General features: G+C 34.2%; 3 protein-coding genes across 3 annotated transcripts in view; all 3 read right to left on the minus strand.

Annotated features, from left to right (window-relative positions):
* LOC142146903 (mucin-16-like) overlaps positions 1–4,089 on the minus strand; it is a 32,662-nt gene extending 28,573 nt beyond the window's left edge. The window contains exons 1-9 of the mRNA XM_075204678.1: positions 4,027–4,089; positions 3,215–3,384; positions 2,925–2,960; positions 2,576–2,715; positions 2,225–2,292; positions 1,427–1,596; positions 1,138–1,173; positions 786–925; positions 437–504 (exon numbers count right to left, since the gene is read on the minus strand). Coding sequence (XP_075060779.1) covers positions 437–504; positions 786–925; positions 1,138–1,173; positions 1,427–1,596; positions 2,225–2,292; positions 2,576–2,715; positions 2,925–2,960; positions 3,215–3,384; positions 4,027–4,082 — 884 coding nt within the window. The 5' untranslated portion in view covers positions 4,083–4,089. The remainder of the gene's footprint in view (positions 1–436; positions 505–785; positions 926–1,137; positions 1,174–1,426; positions 1,597–2,224; positions 2,293–2,575; positions 2,716–2,924; positions 2,961–3,214; positions 3,385–4,026) is intronic.
* Positions 4,090–4,179: 90 nt separating this feature from the next.
* Positions 4,180–5,894, minus strand: LOC142141981 (mucin-16-like). Its single transcript, XM_075200340.1, has 5 exons — positions 5,826–5,894; positions 5,015–5,184; positions 4,725–4,760; positions 4,376–4,515; positions 4,180–4,194 (listed from the first exon to the last, which is right to left on the minus strand). Exons 1-5 carry the CDS (start codon positions 5,879–5,881, stop codon positions 4,180–4,182), a joined length of 417 nt encoding a protein of 138 aa, XP_075056441.1. The 5' UTR covers positions 5,882–5,894.
* Positions 5,895–6,012: 118 nt separating this feature from the next.
* Positions 6,013–25,336, minus strand: part of LOC142142140 (uncharacterized) — a 59,338-nt gene continuing 40,014 nt past the window's right edge. The window contains exons 6-27 of the mRNA XM_075200352.1: positions 23,959–24,027; positions 23,655–23,747; positions 21,055–21,147; positions 19,766–19,858; positions 17,496–17,588; positions 16,512–16,604; positions 15,861–15,929; positions 15,533–15,625; positions 13,935–14,027; positions 13,631–13,699; positions 12,756–12,848; positions 12,476–12,553; positions 10,350–10,489; positions 10,165–10,232; positions 9,430–9,602; positions 9,284–9,310; positions 9,019–9,173; positions 8,749–8,816; positions 8,368–8,537; positions 6,522–6,557; positions 6,174–6,313; positions 6,013–6,069 (exon numbers count right to left, since the gene is read on the minus strand). Coding sequence (XP_075056453.1) covers positions 6,013–6,069; positions 6,174–6,313; positions 6,522–6,557; positions 8,368–8,537; positions 8,749–8,816; positions 9,019–9,173; positions 9,284–9,310; positions 9,430–9,602; positions 10,165–10,232; positions 10,350–10,489; positions 12,476–12,553; positions 12,756–12,848; positions 13,631–13,699; positions 13,935–14,027; positions 15,533–15,625; positions 15,861–15,929; positions 16,512–16,604; positions 17,496–17,588; positions 19,766–19,858; positions 21,055–21,147; positions 23,655–23,747; positions 23,959–24,027 — 2,063 coding nt within the window. The remainder of the gene's footprint in view (positions 6,070–6,173; positions 6,314–6,521; positions 6,558–8,367; positions 8,538–8,748; positions 8,817–9,018; positions 9,174–9,283; positions 9,311–9,429; positions 9,603–10,164; positions 10,233–10,349; positions 10,490–12,475; positions 12,554–12,755; positions 12,849–13,630; positions 13,700–13,934; positions 14,028–15,532; positions 15,626–15,860; positions 15,930–16,511; positions 16,605–17,495; positions 17,589–19,765; positions 19,859–21,054; positions 21,148–23,654; positions 23,748–23,958; positions 24,028–25,336) is intronic.

The raw sequence follows: 25,336 nt of genomic DNA on the forward strand, positions 1-25,336 counted from the left end.
AAAAAATATCGTAAAAAAATTAAAATTATGCTCCACCTCTTAAAGAGCACTAGGGCTGGTGAAGCTGTTAGGGAAGGGGTGTACATTTTTTTTTAACAAAATTAATCATTTTAAAATCTTTTTTAAAAACTGCAAGGTTTGTTGCACCAGCATAAAGCATTCGCAAATGATCCCTCTCTTAAAGACCGATTTGCAATTGTCTTCAACTCACCATAGCATGTAAAGTCCATGAACGTGCCCTTACATTGCTAGGCTCGCCCACTAACTTTCTTATTCTACCTCTCTAAGCGCAGAGAGCTGCAAGGGGGAGATCCGTCTCAGTCAGAATGCAAACTGAGACGGATCCTTGGCTAAAAGGGCTATTTGCACTGATTAGTTGGACTTGCTTCCGATTCTAAATCAGGGCCTAAATTTCTAAAAGTAACGTATCACTTACGTAAATCTCATAATTTGACATTTTGGGGAGGAAGAATTCAGCGTTGTTTTGTTCATAACAGAATTCAACTGAAAAAAGGAGAAAATATATTTATAAAACTCCACTAGGTCTGACATGTACATAATTGTTTCCTAAGACATCTACTTAAAATATTTTCATGAAATGGATCTTTTAAGGAAAGAAAATATCAGATATCAATGTGGCCAAAAGAAATTAGAGCGAATGGTGTTGTTCCCAACATATACTGTAAAATCATTGAATCTGATTTAATCTTATTACCAGAAAAATCACATATTTATTGCTTTTATTTAGTCATGCAGAATATACTACTAGAATAATTTAGGCTTACCAAAATAGACATAATATGTTGAGTACTGTTGAAGGTTGAGGTATTATCTGTCCCCATGTCTGCAGTGTATGGAAGATTAGTTACTGTGAAATTCACGGTCAAGATGTTGAATGCTGCTATAGGAGTGGTTGGGGCTGCACCTGAAATTAAAAATAATAAAAACAAAAAGCAAAATAAAATACACTGCTACAAAAAAAAACATAAATATGAATTAATTATAACTTGAATATGTACTTTCTTTTCTATATGATGTCACTTGTAATAAAGGAAATTTATTTCAATTAGTATAGTGTCAGTTGTCTTGCTCCATAAACCAATAAACTACAAATCAATTTCATTGATATGAACTTACTTGTGGTTGGTGTAGTTGGCAGCATTTCATTGTATCCTTGAGACAAAGAAAGAAAATGCAAAATTAAAGCCAAAAGATAAGCAATTGTTGACCTATCCGGTGTTTAATATAATGTTTACAGATATTTTATTTTTCTATCCCAAAGTGACTGTCAGGATCACTATTATTTGAGATATTTCTATTTTACACACTAAGAAAAAATAATTTTCATTTAATCCAAAATTGAAATGTAAGGAAACATACAGATGTATACAGTAAGACACATTGGAGGTGTAACATTAGACATTACCATTGACATAAACACTATTTGGATCCAGGGTATACATCCCCAGTTTGGTGGAGTTGCTTGTTTGGTTTTTCAGCTCTTGGTAGAAAGCCACTGTATCAAATGGGAGAGACTGCGACTGGTTGGTGTATGTGCAGATGGCATCAACTTTAGTGTCTTTGGAATTTGCCAACCTTTAAAATAATGCAACAATAAATCTAAATATAATGCTGCAAATGAAATATATATACAGAGATTATTGGGGTTCAAAGGGCATCAACTATTGTGCTACTTTCACTATCAATTGTTTTGCAAACAAAAATAAATAAAATATTCATATTTTACTCTATTACTTAAGTGTATCAGTCACAGCGGCCCTGTATAGCATATTAATGAATAAAAAAATATTGCAAAAAAAGAAAAATTATGCTCCACCCCCAAACAGCACTAGGGTTGGTAAAGCTGTTAGGGAAGGGGTGTATTTTTTTTTTTTAACAAATGTAATCATTTTAAAACTGGATGGTTTGTTGCACCAGCATAAAGCATTCGAAAATGATCCCTCTCTTAAAGACCGATTTGCAGCTGCCTTCAACTTACCATAGCATGTAAAGTCCATGAACGTGCCCTTACATTGCTAGGCTCGCCCACTAACTTCCCCGTTCCACCTCTCTAAGCGCAGAGAGCTGCAAGGGGGAGATCCGTCTCAGTCATAATGCAAACTGAGACGGATCCTTGGCTAAAAGTGCTATTTGCACTGATTAGTTGGACTTGCTTCCGGTTCTAAATCAGGGCCTAAATTTCTAAAAGTAAAGTATCACTTACGTAAATCTCATAATTTGACATTTTGGGGAGGAAGAATTCAGCGTTGTTTTGTTCATCACAGAATTCAACTGAAAAAAGGAGAAAATATATTCATAAAACTCCACTGGATCTGACATGTACATTAATGTTTCCTAAGACATCTGCTTAAAATATTTACGTTAAATGGATCTTTTAAAGAAAAGAAAATATCAGATATCAATGTGGCAAAAAGAAATTAGAGCCAGTTGTGTTGTTCCCAAACATATACTGGAAAATGATTGAATCTGAATTAATCTCATTACCAGAAAAATCACATATCTATTGCTTTTATTTAGTCATGCAGAATATACTACTAGAATAATTTAGGCTTACCAAAATAGACATAATATGTTGAGTACTGTTGAAGGTTGAGGTATTATCTGTCCCCATGTCTGCAGTGTATGGGAGATTAGTTACTGTGAAATTCACGGTCAAGATGTTGAATGCTGCTATAGGAGTGGTTGGGACTGCACCTGAAATTAAAAATGATAAAAAAAAAGCAAATTAAAATACACTGCTACGAAAATCCTATATATATGAATTAATTATAACTTGAATATGTATTTTGTTTTTTATTTGATGTCACTTGTAATAAAGGAAATTTATTTCAATTAGTATTGTGTCAGCCTTTTTGCTCCATAAACCAATAAACTAGAAATCAATTTCATTGATATGAACTTACTTGTGGTTGGTGTAGTTGGCAGCATTTCATTGTATCCTTGATAAAAAGAAAGAAAATGCAAAATTAAACCCAAACTATAAGCAATTATTGACCTATCCAGTGTTTAATATAGTGTTTATAAATATCTCATTTTTCTTTCCCAAAGTGATTGTCAGTATTACTATTAATTGAGACATTTCTATTTTACACACTAAGAAAAAATAATTTTTATTTAATCAAAAATTGAAATGTAAAGAAACATACAGATGTATACAGTAAGACACAGTTGGAGGTGTAACATTAGACATTACCGTTGACATAAACACTATTTGGATCCAGGGTATAGATCCCCAGTTTGGTGGAGTTGCTTGTCTGGTTTTTCAGCTCTTGGTAGAAAGCCACTGTATCAAATGGAAGAGACTGCGACTGGTTGGTGTATGTGCAGATGGCATCAACTTTAGTGTCTTTGGAATTTGCCAACCTTTAAAATAATGCAAAAATAAATCTAAATATAACGCTGCAAATGAAATATATATACAGAGATTATTGGGGTTCAGAGGGCATCAACTATCAAGCTACTTTCACTATTAATTGTTCTGCAAACAAAAATAAATAAAATATTCATATTTTACTCTATTACTTAAGTGTATCAGGCACAGTGGCCCTGTATAGCATATTAATGAATATAAAAATATTGTAAAAAAATCAAAATTATGATCCCCCCAAAAAGCACTAGGGTTGGTTAAGCTGTCTGTTAGGGAAGGGGTGTAATTTTTATTTTAACAAATTTAATCATTTTAAAATCTTTTTTTAAAACTGCAAGGTTTGTTGCACCAGCATAAAGCATTCGCAAATGATCCCTCTCTTAAAGATCAATTTGAAGCTGCCTTCAACACACCAAAGCATTTATAGTCCATGAACGTGCCCTTACATTACTAGGCTCGCCCACTAACTTCCCCGTTCCACCTCTCTAAGCGCAGAGAGCTGCAAGGGGTTGGTCCGTCTCAGTCAGAATGCAAACTGAGACAGATCCTTGGCTAAAAGTGCTATTTGCACTGATTAGTTGGACTTGCTTCCGGTTCTAAATCAGGGCCTAAATTTCTAAAAGTAACATATCACTTACGTAAATCTCATAATTTGACATTTTGGGGAGGAAGAATTCAGCGTTGTTTTGTTCATAACAGAATTCAACTGAAAAAAGGAGAAAATATATTCATAAAACTCCACTGGATCTGACATGTATATTATTGTTTCCTAAGACATCTGCTTAAAATATTTACGTTAAATGGATCTTTTAAAGAGAAGAGAATATCAGATAACAAAGTGGCCAAAAGAAATTAGAGCCAGTTGTGTTGTTCCCAACATATACTGTAAAATCATTGAATCTGATTTAATCTCATTACCAGAAAAATCCCATATTTATTGCTTTTATTTATCATGCAGAATATACTACTAGAATAATTTAGACTTACCAAAATAGACATAATATGTTGAGTACTGTTGAAGGATGAGGTATTATCTGTCCCCATGTCTGCAGTGTATGGGAGATTAGTTACTGTGAAATTCACGGTCAAGATGTTGAATGCTGCTATAGGAGTGGTTGGGAATGCACCTGAAATTAAAAATAATTAAAAAAAAGCAAATTACAATACAGTGCTACAAAAAACCCATATATATGAATTAATTATAACTTGAATATGTATTTTCTTTTCTATTTGATGTCACTTGTAATAAAGTAAAGTTATTTCAATTAGTATTGTGTCAGTCGTCTTGCTCCATAAACCAATAGACTACAAATCAATTTCATTGATATGAACTTACTTGTGGTTGGTGTAGTTGGCAGCATTTCATTGTATCCTTGAGACAAAGAAAGAAAATGCAAAATTAAACCCAAAAGATAAGCAATTGTTGACCTATCCAGTGTTTAATATAGTGTTTATAAATATCTCATTTTTCTATCCCAAAGTGATTGTCAGTATTACTATTAATTGAGACATTTCTATTTTACACACTAAGAAAAATTGCTTTTTATTTAATCCAAAATTGAAATGTAAGGAAACATACAGATGTATACAGTAAGACACAGTTGGAGGTGTAACATTTGACATTACCATTGACATAAACACTATTTGGATCCAGGGTATAGATCCCTAGTTTGGTGGAGTTGCTTGTCTGGTTTTTCAGCTCTTGGTAGAAAGCCACTGTATCAAATGGGAGAGACTGCGACTGGTTGGTGTATGTGCAGATGGCATCAACTTTAGTGTCTTTGGAATTTGCCAACCTTTAAAATAATGCAAAAATATATCTAAATATAATGCTGCAAATGAAATATATATACAGAGATTATTGAGGTTCAGAGGGCATCAACTATCGTGCAACTTTCACTATAAATTGTTTTTCAAACAAAAATAAATAAAATATTCATATTTTACTCTATTACTTAAGTGTATCAGTCACAGCGGCCCTGTATAGCATATTAATGAATAAAAAAATATTGTAAAAAAATTAAAATTATGCTCCCCCTCCCAAAGAGCACTAGGGCTGGTGAAGCTGTTAGGGAAGGGGTGTAAATTTTTTTTTAACAATTTTAATTATTTTAAAATCTTTTTTAAAAACTGCAAGGTTTGTTGCACCAGCATAAAGCATTCGCAAATGATCCCTCTCTTAAAGACCGATTTGCAGTTGTCTTTAACTCACCATAGCATGTAAAGTCCATGAACGTGCCCTTACATTACTACGCTCGCCCACTAACTTCCCCATTCCACCTCTCTAAGCGCAGAGAGCTGCAAGGGGAAGATCCGTCTCAGTCAGAATGCAAACTGAGACGGATCCTTGGCTAAAAGTGCTATTTGCGCTGATTAGTTGGACTTGCTTCCGATTCTAAATCAGGGCCTAAATTTCTAAAAGTAACGTATCACTTACGTAAATCTCATAATTTGACATTTTGGGGAGGAAGAATTCAGCGTTGTTTTGTTCATAACAGAATTCAACTGAAAAAAGGAGAAAATATATTTATAAAACTCCACTAGGTCTGACATGTACATAATTGTTTCCTAAGACATCTACTTAAAATATTTTCATGAAATGGATCTTTTAAGGAAAGAAAATATCAGATATCAATGTGGCCAAAAGAAATTAGAGCGAATGGTGTTGTTCCCAACATATACTGTAAAATCATTGAATCTGATTTAATCTCATTACCAGAAAAATCCCATATTTATTGCTTTTATTTATCATGCAGAATATACTACTAGAATAATTTAGACTTACCAAAATAGACATAATATGTTGAGTACTGTTGAAGGATGAGGTATTATCTGTCCCCATGTCTGCAGTGTATGGGAGATTAGTTACTGTGAAATTCACGGTCAAGATGTTGAATGCTGCTATAGGAGTGGTTGGGAATGCACCTGAAATTAAAAATAATAAAAAAAAGCAAATTACAATACAGTGCTACAAAAAACCCATATATATGAATTAATTATAACTTGAATATGTATTTTCTTTTCTATTTGATGTCACTTGTAATAAAGGAAAGTTATTTCAATTAGTATTGTGTCAGTCGTCTTGCTCCATAAACCAATAGACTACAAATCAATTTCATTGATATGAACTTACTTGTGGTTGGTGTAGTTGGCAGCATTTCATTGTATCCTTGAGACAAAGAAAGAAAATGCAAAATTAAACCCAAAAGATAAGCAATTGTTGACCTATCCAGTGTTTAATATAGTGTTTATAAATATCTCATTTTTCTATCCCAAAGTGATTGTCAGTATTACTATTAATTGAGACATTTCTATTTTACACACTAAGAAAAATTGCTTTTTATTTAATCCAAAATTGAAATGTAAAGAAACATGTAGATGTATACAGTAAGACACAGTTGGAGGTGTAACATTTGACATTACCATTGACATAAACACTATTTGGATCCAGGGTATAGATCCCTAGTTTGGTGGAGTTGCTTGTCTGGTTTTTCAGCTCTTGGTAGAAAGCCACTGTATCAAATGGGAGAGACTGCGACTGGTTGGTGTATGTGCAGATGGCATCAACTTTAGTGTCTTTGGAATTTGCCAACCTTTAAAATAATGCAAAAATAAAACTAAATATAATGCTGCAATTGAAATGACAGAGATTATTGGGATTCAGAGGGCATCAACCAGCGTGCTACTTTCACTATTAATTTTTTGCAACCAAAATAAATAAATAAACATATTTACATTTTACTCTATTACGTATCTTCTAGTGAAAAGATAACTTCTATAAAATCCCTCATACACGACAATGTCTTTTGAGACACTACTGATTGAGCACGCTGTGTAATGATTTACTACTTATTGGGAGATATGGATTATATAGAAATTTTATACTTTTACTGGCATTGCCAATTAAATACTGAAAGTCCCTGTGGTGTATTAAATGCGATAAGGTGAATAATTTGCTTTCTTGTTAGCATGTATATGACAGTAGAGTTTGTTTATATGTTTTGTATATGGTAGATGTATAAAAGTAAAGTATCTCTTACGAAAAGGTGATAATTTGACATGTTGGGGAGGAAAACTTCAGCGTCGTATTGTTCATCACAGAATTCAACTGGAAAAGGAAAAAATATATTTATAAAAATCCACTAGATCTGACATGTAGATAGTGTTTTCCTGCGACATCTGCTTTAAATATTTACGTTAAATGGATCTTTTAAAGGAAAGAAAATATCAGATCTCAATGTGGTCAAATGAAAGTAGAGCGAGATGTATTGTTCCCAACATATACTATAAAATGATGGGATCTCTTTTTACCTTATTACCAGAGAAAAACACATTTTCATTTTTTTTGTTTAGTCATGCAGATTTTACTTCTAAAATAATTTAGGATACATCTTACCAAAATAGACATAATGTGTTGAGTACTGTTGAAGGTTGAGGTATTGTCTGTCCCCATGTCTGCAGTGTATGGGAGATTAGTTACTGTGAAATTCACGGTCAAGGTGTTTACTGCTGTTATAGGTGTGGTCGGGACTGTACCTGAAATGCAAAGAACAATATGATCCTACAATTAAAACCATCTATATGAATTATTTAAAGCTTGAGTATGTTTTTTTAATTTCTATTTGATGTCAATTGTAACAATGGACATTTCTTTAATGTCGGAGTGTGTCAGTCTTCTTATACCACAGACCAACAAACTACAAATGAATTTAATTGATGTGAACTTACTTGTGGTTGGTGTAATTGGCAGCTTTTCATTGTATCCTTGATAAAAAGAAGAAAATTCAAAAATGAAGCCTAATGATAACCAATTGTTGACTTAGCCATAGTTTAATATTATGTTTACTGAAATCTCTTTTTCCTACCCAAAAATGATTGTCATTATCACTATTTTTTTAAGATAACTTTAACTTCTACAGTAAGTAAAATGTACGATGTGTACAATAAAAAACAATGGATGGTGCAACATTTGACATTACCATTGACATAAACACTATTTGGATCCAGGGTATAGGTCCCCAGGTTGGTAAAGTTGCTTGTCTGGGTTTTCAGCTCTTGGTAGACAGTCACTGTATCAAATGGGAGAGACAGCGACTGGTTGGTGTACGTGCAGATGGCATCAACTTTAGTGTCTCTGGAATTTGCCAACCTGGAACACAATGCCAACAGTACCATAAGAAACTCAATATTGAAGTTGTAATGTTTAGAACACAGTTAACGTCATCAATCTAAATTCTAAAGGAATCACATTGACATACAAATATGATAAGTGACTTTTAATTGTATTTATTTTATTAGTAGTGACTACAATAAATAATAAAAAAGTGAAATTGCACACTATCATAGTGAAAATGTCTTACATGAATCCCACAACTTTGCACTGATATGAAGTGTCCTGCAGGCTTGTTTTATTTAACACAGTGTCCAGCTGGAAAAGAAGAGAATGTATAGGTTTTACTATAGGTGATTGTGATGTCAACTCTTGGTCAAAGCTACTGAGACTACAACCGTACTGATCATAGTAATCAGGGATTTTATAATACAGCCCCAGATATTTGAAAAGTAGACATAATAAAGAAATCTAAATAGGAATAAACTTTAATATTGACTCATGCAACCTGATTACTTACCAGACTAGCCATAATAAGCTTTGTGCTAATGGAAAGGGTTGAGTTTGGGTTCAAAAAGTCCTCACTGTATGTCAGGTTGGTCAAAGTGAAGTTCACAGTAATAATGGAGATTGGCAGATACACTGTTGTAGGTGACAATGTTGAGGTCATGGAGGCTACAAATGATCAAGAATAATGCATATAAACATCATTGTAAGCATCTGCTTCCCATTTAATTGTTTCTGAGTGTCATCTATGACTAGAAAATACTCTTAAGTTTACTTACTTGTTGATAGCGGTGGCTCATTATAACCTGAAAGAAACCACAATATTATTGGCTTTGGCCACCACATGGTGGAATAACCGACTTTCACATAATTGTGCTAATTATATTTTTTTTACAGCCTTTGCAGCTGTTGATAATTATATTACCATCAATATAAAGACTGTAGTTATCCAACTGGTAACCATCCACATTGTTGATGCCATTTGTGATCTTGCTGAATTCCTTATAAACAACTTGTCTGTCAAACATCTGCCCTACCGTGTTGTTTATGTATGAGCATACTGTGTTGATGTTTAAAGAGTTGGGCATGTTTCCAAGCCTGAAAACACATATATGAAACAGATAAAATCATGACTTGCTCTAACACGCAAGGTAATACGCAAGGTAATACGCAAAGTCACAGAGTTATAGAATATTACATTTCCTGTGGTCTCCAATTGAATATTATGATAGAATAAACAATAGTGGAAAACATTTTTTTTTGCAGTTTTTAAACAATTCATACATACTTGAAAATTTCTTCCTCTAAGCTTATTCATTATAGTTGAAATTATAGTGCTTGAGAAAACCCATTGTTTGAGTGATGCTTCATTTATAATACCATGCAAACAGTTTTATATCATATTATTGATGTTTTATTGTGTGATTTTAAAGATATTTAATTTTACCCATCATAGTAAATAATGTAGCAGATGATGGGATAGATGCAAATTCAAAATATAAATGGTTTTCTGTGTAGAATAGTTTATACCTATATGGTAAATTTATCTTAGCCTGTTATAAAGGTAATTATTGTCCACAAACACTCTTTGATTCTTAGTGACAATTGGCAGAAGACTAGAAACATTTTCTCTGTTTCAAAATGAAATAAAAGGCAGTACCTGAATGTGACATCTCTGCATCCTGTATATGCAGCACCTATGCTGGTGTTTTGGAATACTAGGCTAATCTGTTAACGCAATAGAAAATACATGTCATGAACATAAATGTAATACTAGTGCCTGACACAAAAGCAAATTTAACATATGAACCACACTGGATTCATTTACTCTCAGGCATATCTTACCTTGGATAGTAAGATAGCTGACATAATGCGGTAGACTTCTGTGGATTGATCTTGAAATTGGGAGTTATAAGTGATATTCAAGAAAGTCAGGTTTAAAGTGAAATCCACCAGTGCTGGAGACACTGTTGACGGCATAGTAGCTAAAGGAACAATTCATAAGGGGTTTATTAAAACCAAGATATCATAAATATACACTATATCCAACATTTAATTAATTACATTTTATATGGAAAATATGACTTTCGCATTTATAAATAAACAATATTCTTTATTATGCATATACCACTTCATTACATCATTTTATTGTGTACAAATATGGTAACACAGATTTAGTATTTACTACTGTTAAGCCTCATCTCTACACTACCAAGGGAAGTAAGTATACACACTTGTAAGCCTGATGTATGTCCAGTGCATGCACTATTGTTTTTGCACTGGGCATTTCAAAATATGCATATAAATATGCTTTTTTTGCATGTGTCTTTTCCTACGTATGTTCTGTGTGAAAATACGTCCAACTCTAATTGACCCCCACTGTCGTCACCATATAAATGTCATGTGTACAACTTAAAATCTCTTTTGTAACCTAAGAAAACATGAATGAGTATCTTACTGAGCTGTTGAGCTCAGCTGAACATCTAATAGATGTAGTTTGTACTGCTGTTGTGTTAACATCATTGGGTTGCTGCTCATGGACATTGCTTACAGGAACAATAAGATCTTCAACTGAAGAAAAGAATATGAATTCAGCAAAGTAATCTAGGTAATATAAAGTACCATTATGGTTTCCACATAAGCTCATTAGAGCTGGTTATAAATTATCTAATTAAGCAAGTCTACCAGCTCCATAGAAAATGGGCAAATATATGCACCAACAAAGCTATATCTATAAAATAAATACAATGCTAAAATGCCAGCCACAAGGTATATCTCAAAACTGCCAAGTTATTGGCCAAGGTATTATTTTGTAACACTGCACATTTTACATTCCTGACTTTTAATGACACAAAGCACTAACACGCTTAAAGCAAGGGTGGTGTTACATGTCTTATGGCAACTTTCACATACATTCCATATTTTTCTAGAATGTGTCCCTTCTGAGCTGTCACCCCTGCCATGTTTCAACTCTACTGCATTCTGATCACAAAGGTGAGAAGAAAACCTGTAGGCATTCCAAAGGTCTTCTTTGGCATTAGGTCCAACAGTAAATAACCTGGTTAATTCAATGACCAGTCTGTCTTTGAAAACATATTTTTGTTTATAGAGCTTTTTTATTACCAATGTCAACCTTGATAAAGTTTAATTTTTGTATATTATCTAAAGTTTTAAAATGTTTTATTACTTGCAGAGCATAGAGTTGCCAGAAATGTGTTTGTGCTTAGTTGGGACTGGTTTGACAACTTGTTCAGTTACTGCAAGGAAGGGTTTGCCAATTGTTGACATGTAATTTCAGAAATGCTGTTGTGCATTTGACACCTGTCCTAGTTTACAAAACAAGTATACACTAGTTACATGAAATAATTAAATATCATCCACCTGGCTCTTAATGTGGAAGAAAATTGTGTGAGTAATAACCTTTCACCTTTGTATTTACAGCACTTGAATTGGTTATACATTATAAAGGGGCTCATGATAAGTTGAATGCAAATTGTGTTTATGGCACATAATATGGATTTTACATGTGCACAAACTACTTGTATCTCAAATTCCACTCAGTGCAATCACAGTTTGTCCTGGATAAATCATGTTGTGATGCAAGGGGTGAAAATGCAGTTTTTATATTGCATGCTGAAATACCACCTGCCTTTGCATGTAGCACATGTTTTTTTATTTTATTTTAACATTGCAATTTACAGTTAAACCACAATATGCCCCCATCTCAAATCTAAATTTGTCCAGTGCAAAATGGTTTTGTCAAGGTGCAGCACTTCTTTTGAACATTCCTATGAAGTGAATCATGTCTTTGTGGAATGTTCTAATCAAAATTGCGTGTTGTTTGTAGAAACACAGGCTTATTTTTCTAAACTAGCCACTGATTCTTAGACCGACAGCTTCCTTTTACTTAAAACTAATCTAGCTTGTACGCTTTAGCTAGTTGAAATAAATGCTATGTAACCGTGACTTACCTATGGAGCTCTGTGTTGTGTTTATTGGAGACTGATTTGCAGGGTTTACAGTAACTGGTTGGATAGGCGGTTCCGTTACTGTAACATTGAAAAGATGATTAGTGAGCAGAAGAAAAAATATTTTTTTATATTGTAATTTTGCAACATGTCAGCAACAATCTTAGTTTAGTTTTTATTTATTATGCACTGATTCTTAGACCAACTGCTTAAATCAATAAAAATGGCTTTTGCTGTTGTGCTTCATTTTACTTTAAAGAAACCCAGCTGTTATGTGACTAACCTATGGAGCTCTGTGTTGTGTATAATGTAGTTGTGTTGATTGGAGACTGGTTTGCGTTGTTTGCAGTAGCAGCTTGGATCGGCGGTTCTGTTACTGTATCAATAAGAAGATGATTAGTAAGCAGAAGGAAAAGTATTTTTTAATGTTGGAATTTTTCAGCATGTCAGCTACAATCGTAGATTAGTTCTTATTTATTGTGCACTGATTCTTAATGAAACTGTGTCAATTAAAATGACTCTTGCTGCTGTGCTTCCTTTTACTTTTAAGAAATCTAGCTTGTATGCTTCAGCTGGATGAAATAACGGGTGTAATACCTATTAACGATACTGACTACTCCAACACAGAAGACAATGACATGAGGAGTCCGAATGAATAGTACACCGACCTGCAAAAAAACCTACTTACCGGAACTTCAGATCATGACTTGCTGTGTTGCAGGCTAGAAAAAATTACGTCATCAGCAACCGCGACTTGGCTTAAAGCGGCGATGGACGGACCCGCCTGTCATTTATATCATGTAAGTACTATTTTAGAGGTTTAGGTTAGGGTTAGGATTAGGGTTAACCCTAACTAAAAACGCTAATATCCCTAACACCCCTAACCCCTAAAATTGTACTTGTACATGATATAAATGACAGGCCGATCGGTCCAAGGCCGCTTTAAGCCAAGTCTCATTGCTGATGACGTAATATTGTCCAGCCGGCAACATACAGCGAGTCGTGATCTGAAGTAATCTGCATTCCGGTAAGTAGTTTTTTTTGCAGGTCGGTGCACTATTCCGTCGGACTCCTCATGTCGTCGTCCTCTCTGTCGAGGTAGTCAGTACCATGAAACTGACTAACACCGGAAATAACCGTTAGGTAACCAGGGCTTACCTAAGGAGCTCTGTGTTGTGTTTATTGGAGACTGGTTTGAAGAAACTGGTAGGCTAAATGGTGCTGTTACTGTAACAGTAAACAGATGATTAGTAAGCAGAAGAAAAAATATTTTTTTATATAAATAATTTACAATATCTCGGCTACAATCTTAGATTAGTTCGTATTTATTATGCACTGATTCTTAGACCAACTGCTTAAACTAAATTAAAATGACTCAAGCTGCAGGGCTTCCTTTTATTTAAAGAAACCAAGCTTGTGTTCTTCAGTTAGTTGTAATAACTGCTATGCAACTGTGACTTACCTGTGGAGCTCTGAGTTGTGTATAATGTGGTTGCATTTATTGGAGACTGGTTTGCAGGGTTGGCAGTAACAGGTTGGATAGGCGGTTCCGTTACTGTATCAGTGAGAAAATGATTAGTAAGCAGTAGAAATACATTTTTTTAATTTTGTAACATGTTAACTACAATCGTAGTTTAGTTCTTATTTATTATGCAATGATTCTTAGAATAACTACTTCAATTAATTAAAACAACTCCTCCTACTGTGCATCCTATTATTTTAAAGAAAACTAGCTTGTATAATTCAGCTAGTTGAAATAATGGTTATGTAACTGTGGCTTACCTAAGGAGCTCTGTGTTGTGTTTATTGGAAACTGGTTTGTAGAAACTGGTTGGCTAAGTGGTGGAGTTGCTGTAACAGTGAATAGATAATTAGTAAGCATTATAAAAAATATTTTTTAATATTGTAATTTTGCAACATCTCAGCTACAATCTTAGTTTACTTCTTACTTATTATGCACTGATTTTTAAACCAACTGCTTCAATTCATTAAAATACGCCTGCTGCTGTGCTTCCTTTTACTTTACAGAAAATCAGCTTGTGTCCTTTAGTTAGTTGAAATAAGCATTATATAACCATGACTCACCTGTGGAGATCTGTGTTGTGTTTAATGTGGTTATGATTATTGGAGACTGGTTTGCGGGTGTTGAAGTAAGTGGTTGGCTAAGTGGTGCCGTCGCTGTAACAGTGAAAAGAAGATTAGTAAGCAGAAGCAAAAATATTTTTAATATTGTAATTTTGATGTATCCCAGCTACAATTTTAGTTTAATTCACATTTAATTTGCACTGATTCTTCAACCAATTGCTTCAAAAGAATCCTGCAGCTTTGCTTCCTTTTACATTAAGGAATTCCAGCTTACGTACATCAGTTATTTGAAATTACTGTTATGTAACCATGACTTACCTGTGGAAATCTGTGTTGTGGTTAATGTGGTTGTGCTTATTGGAGACTGGTTTGCAGGAGTTGAAGTAACTGGTTGGCTAAGTGGTGCCGTCGCTGTAACATTGAAAAGATGATTAGTAAGCAGAAGAAAAAATATTTTGTAATATTGTAATTTTTCAAAATCTCAGCTACAATCTTAGTTTACTTCTTATTTATTATGCACTGATTTTTAGACCAACTGCTTCAATTGATTAAAAAGACTCCTGCTTCTGTGCTTCCTTTTACTTTAAGAAAACCCAGCTTGAGTACTTTGGTTAGTTGAAATAACTGCTATGTAACCATGACTTACCTGTGGATATCTGTGTTGTGGTTAATGTAGTTGTGCTTATTGGAGACTGGTTTCCTGTAGTTGAAGTAACTGGTTGGCTAAGTGGTGCAGTTGCTGAAACAGTGAAAAAATGATTAGTAAGCAGAAGAATTTTTTTTTAAAAAAATTGTAATTTTACAATATCTCAGCTACAATCTTAGTTGACTTCTTATTTATTATGCACTGATTCTTAGACCAACTGCTTCAACTAAATTAAAATGACTCCTGCTGCAGCGCTTCCTTTTATTTTAAAGAAATCCAACTTGTATGCTTCAGTTAGTTGTAATAACAGGTATGTGACTGTGACTTACCTGTGGAGCTCTGAGTTGTGTATAATGTGGTTGTGTTTATTGGAGACTGGTTTGCGGGGTTTGCAGTAATAGGTTGGATAGGCGGTTCCGTTACTGTATCAGTGAGAAAATGATTAGTAAGCAGTACAAAAAGTATTTTTTAACATTGCAATTTTGTAATTTGTCAAATACAATCGTAGTTTAGTTCTTATTTATAATGCAATGATTGTTAGACCAGCTGCTTCAAATAATTAAAACGAGTCCTGCTACTGTGCATCCTTTTATTTCAAAGAAAACAAGCATGTACGCTTCAGCTAGTTGAAATAACTGTTATGTAAATGTAACTTACCTAAGGAGCTCTGAGTTGTGTTTATTGGAAACTGGATTGTAGAAAGTGGTTGGCTAAGTGGTGGAGTTGCTGTAACAGTGAAAAGATGATTAGTAAACAGAAAAAAAACATCTTTCCCGTTACTGTATCAGTGAGAAAATATTGTAATCTTGCTATATCTCAGCTACAATTTTAGTTTAGTTTGTATTTATTATGCACTGATTCTTAAACCAACTGCTTCAATTGATTAAAAGGACACCTTCTGCTTTGCTTCCTTTTACTGTAGGGAATCCCAGCTTGTGTACTTCAGTTAGTTGAAATTACTGTTATGCAACCATGACTTACCTGTGGAGATCAGTGTTGTGGTTAATGTGGTTGTGCTTATAGGAGACTGGTTTGCGGGCGTTGAAGTAACTGGTTGGCTAAGTGGTGCCGTCGCTGTAATTTTGAAAATATGATTGGTAAGCAGAAGAAGAAATATTTTCAATATTGTAAATTTACTATATCTCAGCTATAATCTTAGTTGAGTTTGCATTTATTATGTACTGATTCTTAGACCAACTGCCTTAATTGATTAAAAAGACTTCAGCTGCTGTGCTTCCTTTTACTTTAAGGAATCCCAGCTTGTGTAGTTCAGTTAGTTGAAATTACTGTTATGCAACCATGACTTACCTGTGGAGATCAGTGTTGTGGTTAATGTGGTTGTGCTTATTGGAGACTGGTTTGCGGGCGTTAAAGTAACTGGTTGGCTAAGTGGTGCCGTCGCTGCAACAGTGAAACGATGATTAGTAAGCAGTATTAAAAAAAAAAATAATATTGTAATTTTGCTATTTCTCAGCTACAATCTTAGTTTAGATTTGATTTATTTTGCACTATTTTTAAGACCAACTGGTTCAATTCATTAAAAATACTCCTGCTGCTGTGATTCCTTTTACTATAAAGAAAATCAGCTTGTGTAGTTCAGTTAGTTGAAAAAACTGCTATGTAACCATGACTTACGTGTGGAGATCAGTGTTGTGGTCAATGTGTCTGTGTTTGTTGGAGACTGGTTTGCAGGAGTTGTAGTAACTGGTTGGCTAAGTGGTGCTGTCGCTGTAATATTGAAAAGATGATTAGTGAGCAGAAGAAAAAATATTTTCAATATTGTAATTTTGCTATTTCTCAGCTACAATCTTAGTTGAGTTCGTATTTATTATGTACTGATTCTTAGACCAACTACATTAATTAATTAATAAGACTCCTGCTGCTGTGCTTCCTTTTACTTTAAGGAATCCCAGCTTATGTACATCAGTTAGTTGAAATAACTGTTATGTAACCATGACTTACCTGTGGAGATCAGTGTTGTGGTTAATGTGGTTGTGCTTATTGGAGACTGGATTGCTGTAGTTGAAGTAACTGGTTGGCTAAGTGGTGCTGTCGCTGAAACAGTGAAAAAATGATTAGTAAGCAGAAGAATATTTTTTTTTTAAATTTTGTAATTTTACAATATCTCAGCTACAATCTTATTTGACATCTTATTTATTATGCACTGATTCTTATCCCAACTGCTTCAACTAAATTAAAATGACTCCTGCTGCAGCGCTTCCTTTTATTTTAAAGAAATCCAACTTGTATGCTTCAGTTAGTTGTAATAACAGGTATGTGACTGTGACTTACCTGTGGAGCTCTGAGTTGTGTATAATGTGGTTGTGTTTATTGGAGACTGGTTTGCAGGGTTTGCAGTAATAGGTTGGATAGGCGGTTCCGTTACTGTATCAGTGAGAAAATGATTAGTAAGCAGTACAAAAAGTATTTTTTAATCTTGCAATTTTGTAATTTGTCTAATACAATCGTAGTTTAGTTCTTATTTATAATGCAATGGTTCTTAGACCAACTGCTTTAATTAATTAAAATGAGTCCTGCTACTGTACATCCTTTTATTTCAAAGAAAACAAGCATGTATGCTTCAGCTAGTTGAAATAACTGTTATGTAAATGTAGCTTACCTAAAGAGCCCTGAGTTTTTTTTATTGGAAACTGGATTGTAGAAACTGGTTGGCTAAGTGTTGGAGTTGATGTAACAGTGAAAAAATGATTACTAAGCAAAAAAAACATATTTTTTAATATTGTAATCTTGCTATATCTCAGCTACAGTTTTAATTTAGTTCACATTTATTATGCACTGATTCTTAGACCAACTGCATTAATTGATTAAAAAGACTCCTGCTGCTGTGCTTCCTTTTACTTTAAGGAAAGCCAGCTTGTGTACTTCAGTTAGTTGAAATTACTGTGATGCAACCATGACTTACCTGTGGAGATCTGTGTTGTGGTTAATGTGGTTGTGCTTATAGGAGACTGGTTTGCGGGCGTTGAAGTAACTGGTTGGCTAAGTGGTGCCGTCGCTGCAACAGTGAAAAGATGATTAGTAAGCAGTATTAAAATAAAAATTAATATTGTAATTTTGCTATATCTCAACTACAATCTTAGTTTAGATTTGATTTATTTTGCACTATTTTTAAGACCAACTGCTTCAATTCATTAAAAATACTCCTGCTGCTGTGATTCCTTTTACTTTAAAGAAAATCAGCTTGTGTACTTCAGTTAGTTGAAAAAACTGCTATGTAACCATGACTTACGTGTGGAGATCAGTGTTGTGGTCAATGTGTCTGTGTTTGTTGGAGACTGGTTTGCGGGAGTTGAAGTAACGGGTTGGCTAAGTGGTGTCGTCGCTGTAATATTGAAAAGATGGTTAGTAAGCTGATGAAAAAATATTTTTATTATTGTAATTTTGCTATATCTCAGTTACAATCTTAGTTTAGTTTTTATTTATTATGTACTGATTCTTAGACCAACTGCATTAATTGAGTAAAATGACTCCTGCTTCTGTGCTTCCTTTTACTTTAAGGAATCCCAGCTTATGTACATCAGTTAGTTGAAATAAATGTTATGCAACCATGACTTACCTGTGGAGATCTGTGTTGTGGTTAATGTGGTTGTGCTTATTGGAGACTGGATTGCTATAGTTGAAGTAACTGGTTGGCTAAGTGGTGCTGTCGCTGTAACAGTGAAAAAATGATTAGTAAGCAATATAAAAAATATTTTGTAATATATCAATTTTGACAAATCTCAGCTAGAATCTTAGTTTACTTCTTATTTATTATGCACTGCTTTTTAGACCAACTGCTTCAATTGATTAAAAAAGCTTCTGCTGCGGTGCTTCCTTTTACTTTAAGAAAACCCAGATTATGTGTATCAGTTAGTTGAAAAAACTGTTATGTTACTATGACTTACCTGTGGAGATCTGTGTTGTGGTTAATGTGGTTGTGCTTATAGGAGACTGGTTTGCGGGAGTTGAAGTTACTGGTTGGCTAAGTGGTGCCGTCGCTGCAACAGTGAAACGATGATTAGTAAGCAGTATTAAAAAAAATGTTAATATCGTAATTTTGCTATATCTCAGCTACAATCTTAGTTTAGATTTGATTTATTTTGCACTATTTTTAAGACCAACTGCTTCAATTCATTAAAATTACTCCTGCTGCTGTGATTCCTTTTACTTTAAAGAAAATCAGCTTGTGTACTTCAGTTAGTTGAAAAAACTGCTATGTAACCATGACTTACGTGTGGAGATCAGTGTTGTGGTCAATGTGTCTGTGTTTGTTGGAGACTGGTTTGCGGGAGTTGAAGTAACTGGTTGGCTAAGTGGTGCTGTCGCTGAAACAGTGAAAAAATGATTAGTAAGCAGAAGATTTTTTTTAAAAAAATTTTGTAATTTTTACAATATCTCAGCTACAAACTTATTTGACTTCTTATTTATTATGCACTGATTCTTATCCCAACTGCTTCAACTAAATTAAAATGACTCCTGCTGCAGAGCTTCCTTTTATTTTAAAGAAATCCAACTTGTATGCTTCAGTTAGTTGTAATAACAGGTATGTGACTGTGACTTACCTGTGGAGCTCTGAGTTGTGTATAATGTGGTTGTGTTTATTGGAGACTGGTTTGCGGGGTTTGCAGTAATAGGTTGGATAGGCGGTTCTGTTACTGTATCAGTGAGAAAAAGATTAGTAAGCAGTACAAAAAGTATTTTTTAATCTTGCAATTTTGTAATTTGTCAAATACAATCGTATTTTACTTCTTATTTATAATGCAATGATTGTTAGACCAGCTGCTTCAATTAATTAAAACGAGTCCTGCTACTGTGCATCCTTTTATTGCAAAGAAAACAAGCATGTATGCTTCAGCTAGTTGAAATAACTGTTATGTAAATGTAGCTTACCTAAGGAGCCCTGAGTTGTGTTTATTGGAAACTGGATTGTAGAAAGTGGTTGGCTAAGTGGTGGAGTTGCTGTAACAGTGAAAAAATGATTACTAAGCAGAAAAAAACATATTTTTTAATATTGTAATCTTGCTATATCTCAACTACAATTTTAGTTTAGTTCGTATTTATTATGCACTGATTCTTAGACCAACTGCTTCAATTGAATAAAAAGACTCCTGCTGCTTTGCTTCCTTTTACTGTAGGGAATCCCAGCTTGTGTACTTCAGTTAGTTGAAATTAATGTTATGCAACCATGACTTACCTGTGGAGATCTGTGTTGTGGTTAATGTGGTTGTGCTTATAGGAGACTGGTTTGCGGGAGTTGAAGTTACTGGTTGGCTAAGTGGTGCCGTCGCTGCAACAGTGAAACGATGATTAGTAAGCAGTATTAAAAAAAATGTTAATATCGTAATTTTGCTATATCTCAGCTACAATCTTAGTTTAGATTTGATTTATTTTGCACTATTTTTAAGACCAACTGCTTCAATTCATTAAAATTACTCCTGCTGCTGTGATTCCTTTTACTTTAAAGAAAATCAGCTTGTGTACTTCAGTTAGTTGAAAAAACTGCTATGTAACCATGACTTACGTGTGGAGATCAGTGTTGTGGTCAATGTGTCTGTGTTTGTTGGAGACTGGTTTGCGGGAGTTGAAGTAACTGGTTGGCTAAGTGGTGCTGTCGCTGAAACAGTGAAAAAATGATTAGTAAGCAGAAGATTTTTTTTAAAAAAATTTTGTAATTTTTACAATATCTCAGCTACAAACTTATTTGACTTCTTATTTATTATGCACTGATTCTTATCCCAACTGCTTCAACTAAATTAAAATGACTCCTGCTGCAGAGCTTCCTTTTATTTTAAAGAAATCCAACTTGTATGCTTCAGTTAGTTGTAATAACAGGTATGTGACTGTGACTTACCTGTGGAGCTCTGAGTTGTGTATAATGTGGTTGTGTTTATTGGAGACTGGTTTGCGGGGTTTGCAGTAATAGGTTGGATAGGCGGTTCTGTTACTGTATCAGTGAGAAAAAGATTAGTAAGCAGTACAAAAAGTATTTTTTAATCTTGCAATTTTGTAATTTGTCAAATACAATCGTATTTTACTTCTTATTTATAATGCAATGATTGTTAGACCAGCTGCTTCAATTAATTAAAACGAGTCCTGCTACTGTGCATCCTTTTATTGCAAAGAAAACAAGCATGTATGCTTCAGCTAGTTGAAATAACTGTTATGTAAATGTAGCTTACCTAAGGAGCCCTGAGTTGTGTTTATTGGAAACTGGATTGTAGAAAGTGGTTGGCTAAGTGGTGGAGTTGCTGTAACAGTGAAAAAATGATTACTAAGCAGAAAAAAACATATTTTTTAATATTGTAATCTTGCTATATCTCAACTACAATTTTAGTTTAGTTCGTATTTATTATGCACTGATTCTTAGACCAACTGCTTCAATTGAATAAAAAGACTCCTGCTGCTTTGCTTCCTTTTACTGTAGGGAATCCCAGCTTGTGTACTTCAGTTAGTTGAAATTAATGTTATGCAACCATGACTTACCTGTGGAGATCTGTGTTGTGGTTAATGTGGTTGTGCTTATAGGAGACTGGTTTGCGGGCGTTGAAGTAACTGGTTGGCTAAGTGGTGCCGTTGCTGTAACAGTGAAAAGAGGATTAGTAAGCAGTATTAAAAAAAATAATTAATATTGTAATTTTGCTATATGTCAGCTACAATCTTAGTTGAGTTCGTATTTATTATGCACTAATTCTTAGATCAACTGCATTAATTGAATAAAAAGACTCCTGCTGCTGTGCTTCCTTTTACTTGAAGGAAACCCAGCTTGTGTACTTGAGTTAGTTGAAATAACTGCTCTGTAACTATGACTTACCTGTGGAGATCTGTGTTGTGGTTAATGTGGTTGTGCTTATAGGAGACTGGTTTGCGGTCGTTGAAGTAACTGGTTGGCTAAGTGGTGCCGTTGCTGTAACAGTGAAAAGAGGATTAGTAAGCAGTATTAAAAAAAATAATTAATATTGTAATTTTGCTATATGTCAGCTACAATCTTAGTTGAGTTCGTATTTATTATGCACTAATTCTTAGATCAACTGCATTAATTGAATAAAAAGACTCCTGTTGCTGTGCTTCCTTTTACTTGAAGGAACCCCAGCTTGTGTACTTGAGTTAGTTGAAATAACTGCTCTGTAACTATGACTTACCTGTGGAGATCTGTGTTGTGGTTAATGTGGTTGTGCTTATAGGAGACTGGTTTGCGGTCGTTGAAGTAACTGGTTGGCTAAGTGGTGCCGTCGCTGCAACAGTGAAAAGATGATTAGTAAGCAGTATTAAAAAAAAAAAATTATATTGCAATTTCACTAAATCTCAGCTATAATCTTAGTTGAGTTTGTATTTATTATGCACTGATTCTTAGACCAACTGCATTAATTGATTAAAAAGATTCCTGCTGCTGTGCTTCTTTGTACTTTAAGAACATCCAGCTTGTGTACTTGAGTTATTTGAAATTACTGTTATGCAACCATGACTTACCTGTGGAGATCTGTGTTGTGGTTAATGTGGTTGTACTTATAGGAGAGTGGTTTGCGGGCGTTGAAGTAACTGGTTGGCTAAGTGGTGCCGTCGCTGCAACAGTGAAACGATGATTAGTAAGCAGTATTAAAATAAAAATTAATATTGTAATTTTGCTATATCTCAGCTACAATCTTAGTTTAGATTTGATTTATTTTGCACTATTTTTAAGACTAACTGGTTCAATTCATTAAAATTACTCCTGCTGCTGTGATTCCTTTTACTATAAAGAAAATTAGCTTGTGTACTTCAGTTAGTTAAAAAAAACTGCTATGTAACCATGACTTACGTGTGGAGATCAGTGTTGTGGTCAATGTGTCTGTGTTTGTTGGAGACTGGTTTGCGGGAGTTGAAGTAACTGGTTGGCTAAGTGGTGCTGTCGCTGTAATTTTGAAAAGATGATTAGTAAGCAGAAGAAAAAATATTTTCAATATTGTAATTTTGCTATATCTCAGCTACAATCTTAGTTTAGTTTTTATTTATTATGTACTGATTCTTAGACCAACTGCTTCAATTGATTAAAAAGACTCCTGCTTCTGTGCTTTCTTTTACTTTAAGGAAACCCAGCTTATGTACATCAGATAGTTGAAATAACTGCTATGTAACCATGACTTACCTGTGGAGATCAGTGTTGTGGTTAATGTGGTTGTGCTTATTGGAGACTGGTTTGCTGTAGTTGAAGTAACTGGTTGGCTAAGTGGTGCCGTCGCTGAAACAGTGAAAAAATGATTAGTAAGCAGAAGAATATTTTTTTTCAAAATTTGTAATTTTACAATATCTCAGCTACAATCTTATTTGACTTCTTATTTATTATGCACTGATTCTTAGACCAACTGCTTCAACTAAATTAAAATGACTCCTGCTGCAGAGCTTCCTTTCATTTTAAAGAAATCCAACTTGTATGCTTCAGTTAGTTGTAATAATGGGTATGTGACTGTGACTTACCTGTGGAGCTCTGAGTTGTGTATAATGTGGTTGTGTTTATTGGAGACTGGTTTGCAGGGTTTGCAGTAATAGGTTGGATGGGCGGTTCCGTTACTGTATCAGTGAGAAAATGATTAGTAAGCAGTAGAAAAAGTATTTTTTAATCTTGCAATTTTGTAATTTGTCTAATACAATCGTAGTTTAGTTCTTATTTATAATGCAATGATTGTTAGACCAGCTGCTTCAATTAATTAAAACGAGTCCTGCTACTGTGCATCCTTTTATTTCAGCTAGTTGAAATAACTGTTATGAAAATGTAGCTTACCTAAGGAGCTCTGAGTTGTGTTTATTGGAAACTGGATTGTAGAAAGTGGTTGGCTAAGTGGTGGAGTTGCTGTAACAGTGAAAATATGATTACTAAGCAGAAAAAAACATATTTTTAAATATTGTAATCTTGCTATATCTCAACTACAATTTTAGTTTAGTTCATATTTATTATGCACTGATTCTTAGACCAACTGCTTCAATTGATTAAAAGGACTCCTGCTGCTTTGCTTCCTTTTACTGTAGGGAATTCCAGCTTGTGTACTTCAGTTAGTTGAAATTACTGTTATGCAACCATGACTTACCTGTGGAGATCTGTGTTGTGGTTAATGTGGTTGTGCTTATAGGAGACTGGTTTGCGGGCATTGAAGTAACTGGTTGGCTAAGTGGTACCGTTGCTGTAACAGTGAAAAGAGGATTAGTAAGCAGTATTAAAAAAAATAATTAATATTGTAATTTTGCTATATGTCAGCTACAATCTTAGTTGAGTTCGTATTTATTATGCACTAATTCTTAGATCAACTGCATTAATTGAATAAAAAGACTCCTGCTGCTTTGCTTCCTTTTACTGTAGGGAATCCCAGCTTGTGTACTTCAGTTAGTTGAAATTAATGTTATGCAACCATGACTTACCTGTGGAGATCTGTGTTGTGGTTAATGTGGTTGTGCTTATAGGAGACTGGTTTGCGGGCGTTGAAGTAACTGGTTGGCTAAGTGGTGCCGTCGCTGCAACAGTGAAAAGATGATTAGTAAGCAGTATTAAAAAAAAAATTAATATCGTAATTTTTCTATATCTCAGCTACAATCTTAGTTTAGATTTGATTTATTTTGCACTATTTTTAAGACCAACTGCTTCAATTCATTAAAATTACTCCTGCTGCTGTGATTCCTTTTACTTTAAAGAAAATTAGCTTGTGAACTTCAGTTAGTTGAAAAAACTGCTACGTAACCATGACTTACGTGTGGAGATCAGTGTTGTGGTCAATGTGTCTGTGTTTGTTGGAGACTGGTTTGCGGGAGTTGAAGTAACTGGTTGGCTAAGTGGTGCCGTCGCTGTAATTTTGAATAGATGATTAGTGAGCAGAAGAAAAAATATTTTCAATATTGTAATTTTGCTATATCTCAGCTACTATCTTAGTTTAGTTTTTATTTATTATGCACTGATTCTTAGACCAACTGCATTAATTGATTAAAAAGACTCCTGCTGCTGTGCTTCCTTTTACTTTAAGGAAACCCAGCTTGTGTACATCAGTTAGTTGAAATTACTGTGATGCAACCATGACTTACCTGTGGAGATCTGTGTTGTGGTTAATGTGGTTGTGCTTATAGGAGACTGGTTTGCGGGCGTTGAAGTAACTGGTTGGCTAAGTGGTGCCGTT

Source organism: Mixophyes fleayi, chromosome 1 (assembly GCF_038048845.1).
Source record: "Mixophyes fleayi isolate aMixFle1 chromosome 1, aMixFle1.hap1, whole genome shotgun sequence".
Lineage (NCBI taxonomy): Eukaryota > Metazoa > Chordata > Amphibia > Anura > Limnodynastidae > Mixophyes > Mixophyes fleayi.

Coding starts and splice junctions, on each gene's coding strand:
- LOC142141981 (XM_075200340.1), bottom strand. CDS start 5,881: ATGAACAAAACAACGCTGAATTCTTCCTCCCCAAAATGTCAAATTATG. Junction 5,185..5,825: donor TGTCAAATTATGAGATTTAC/GTAAGTGATACG, acceptor ATTATTTTAAAG/GTTGGCAAATTCCAAAGACA. Junction 4,761..5,014: donor AAATAGTGTTTATGTCAATG/GTAATGTCAAAT, acceptor CTTTGTCTCAAG/GATACAATGAAATGCTGCCA.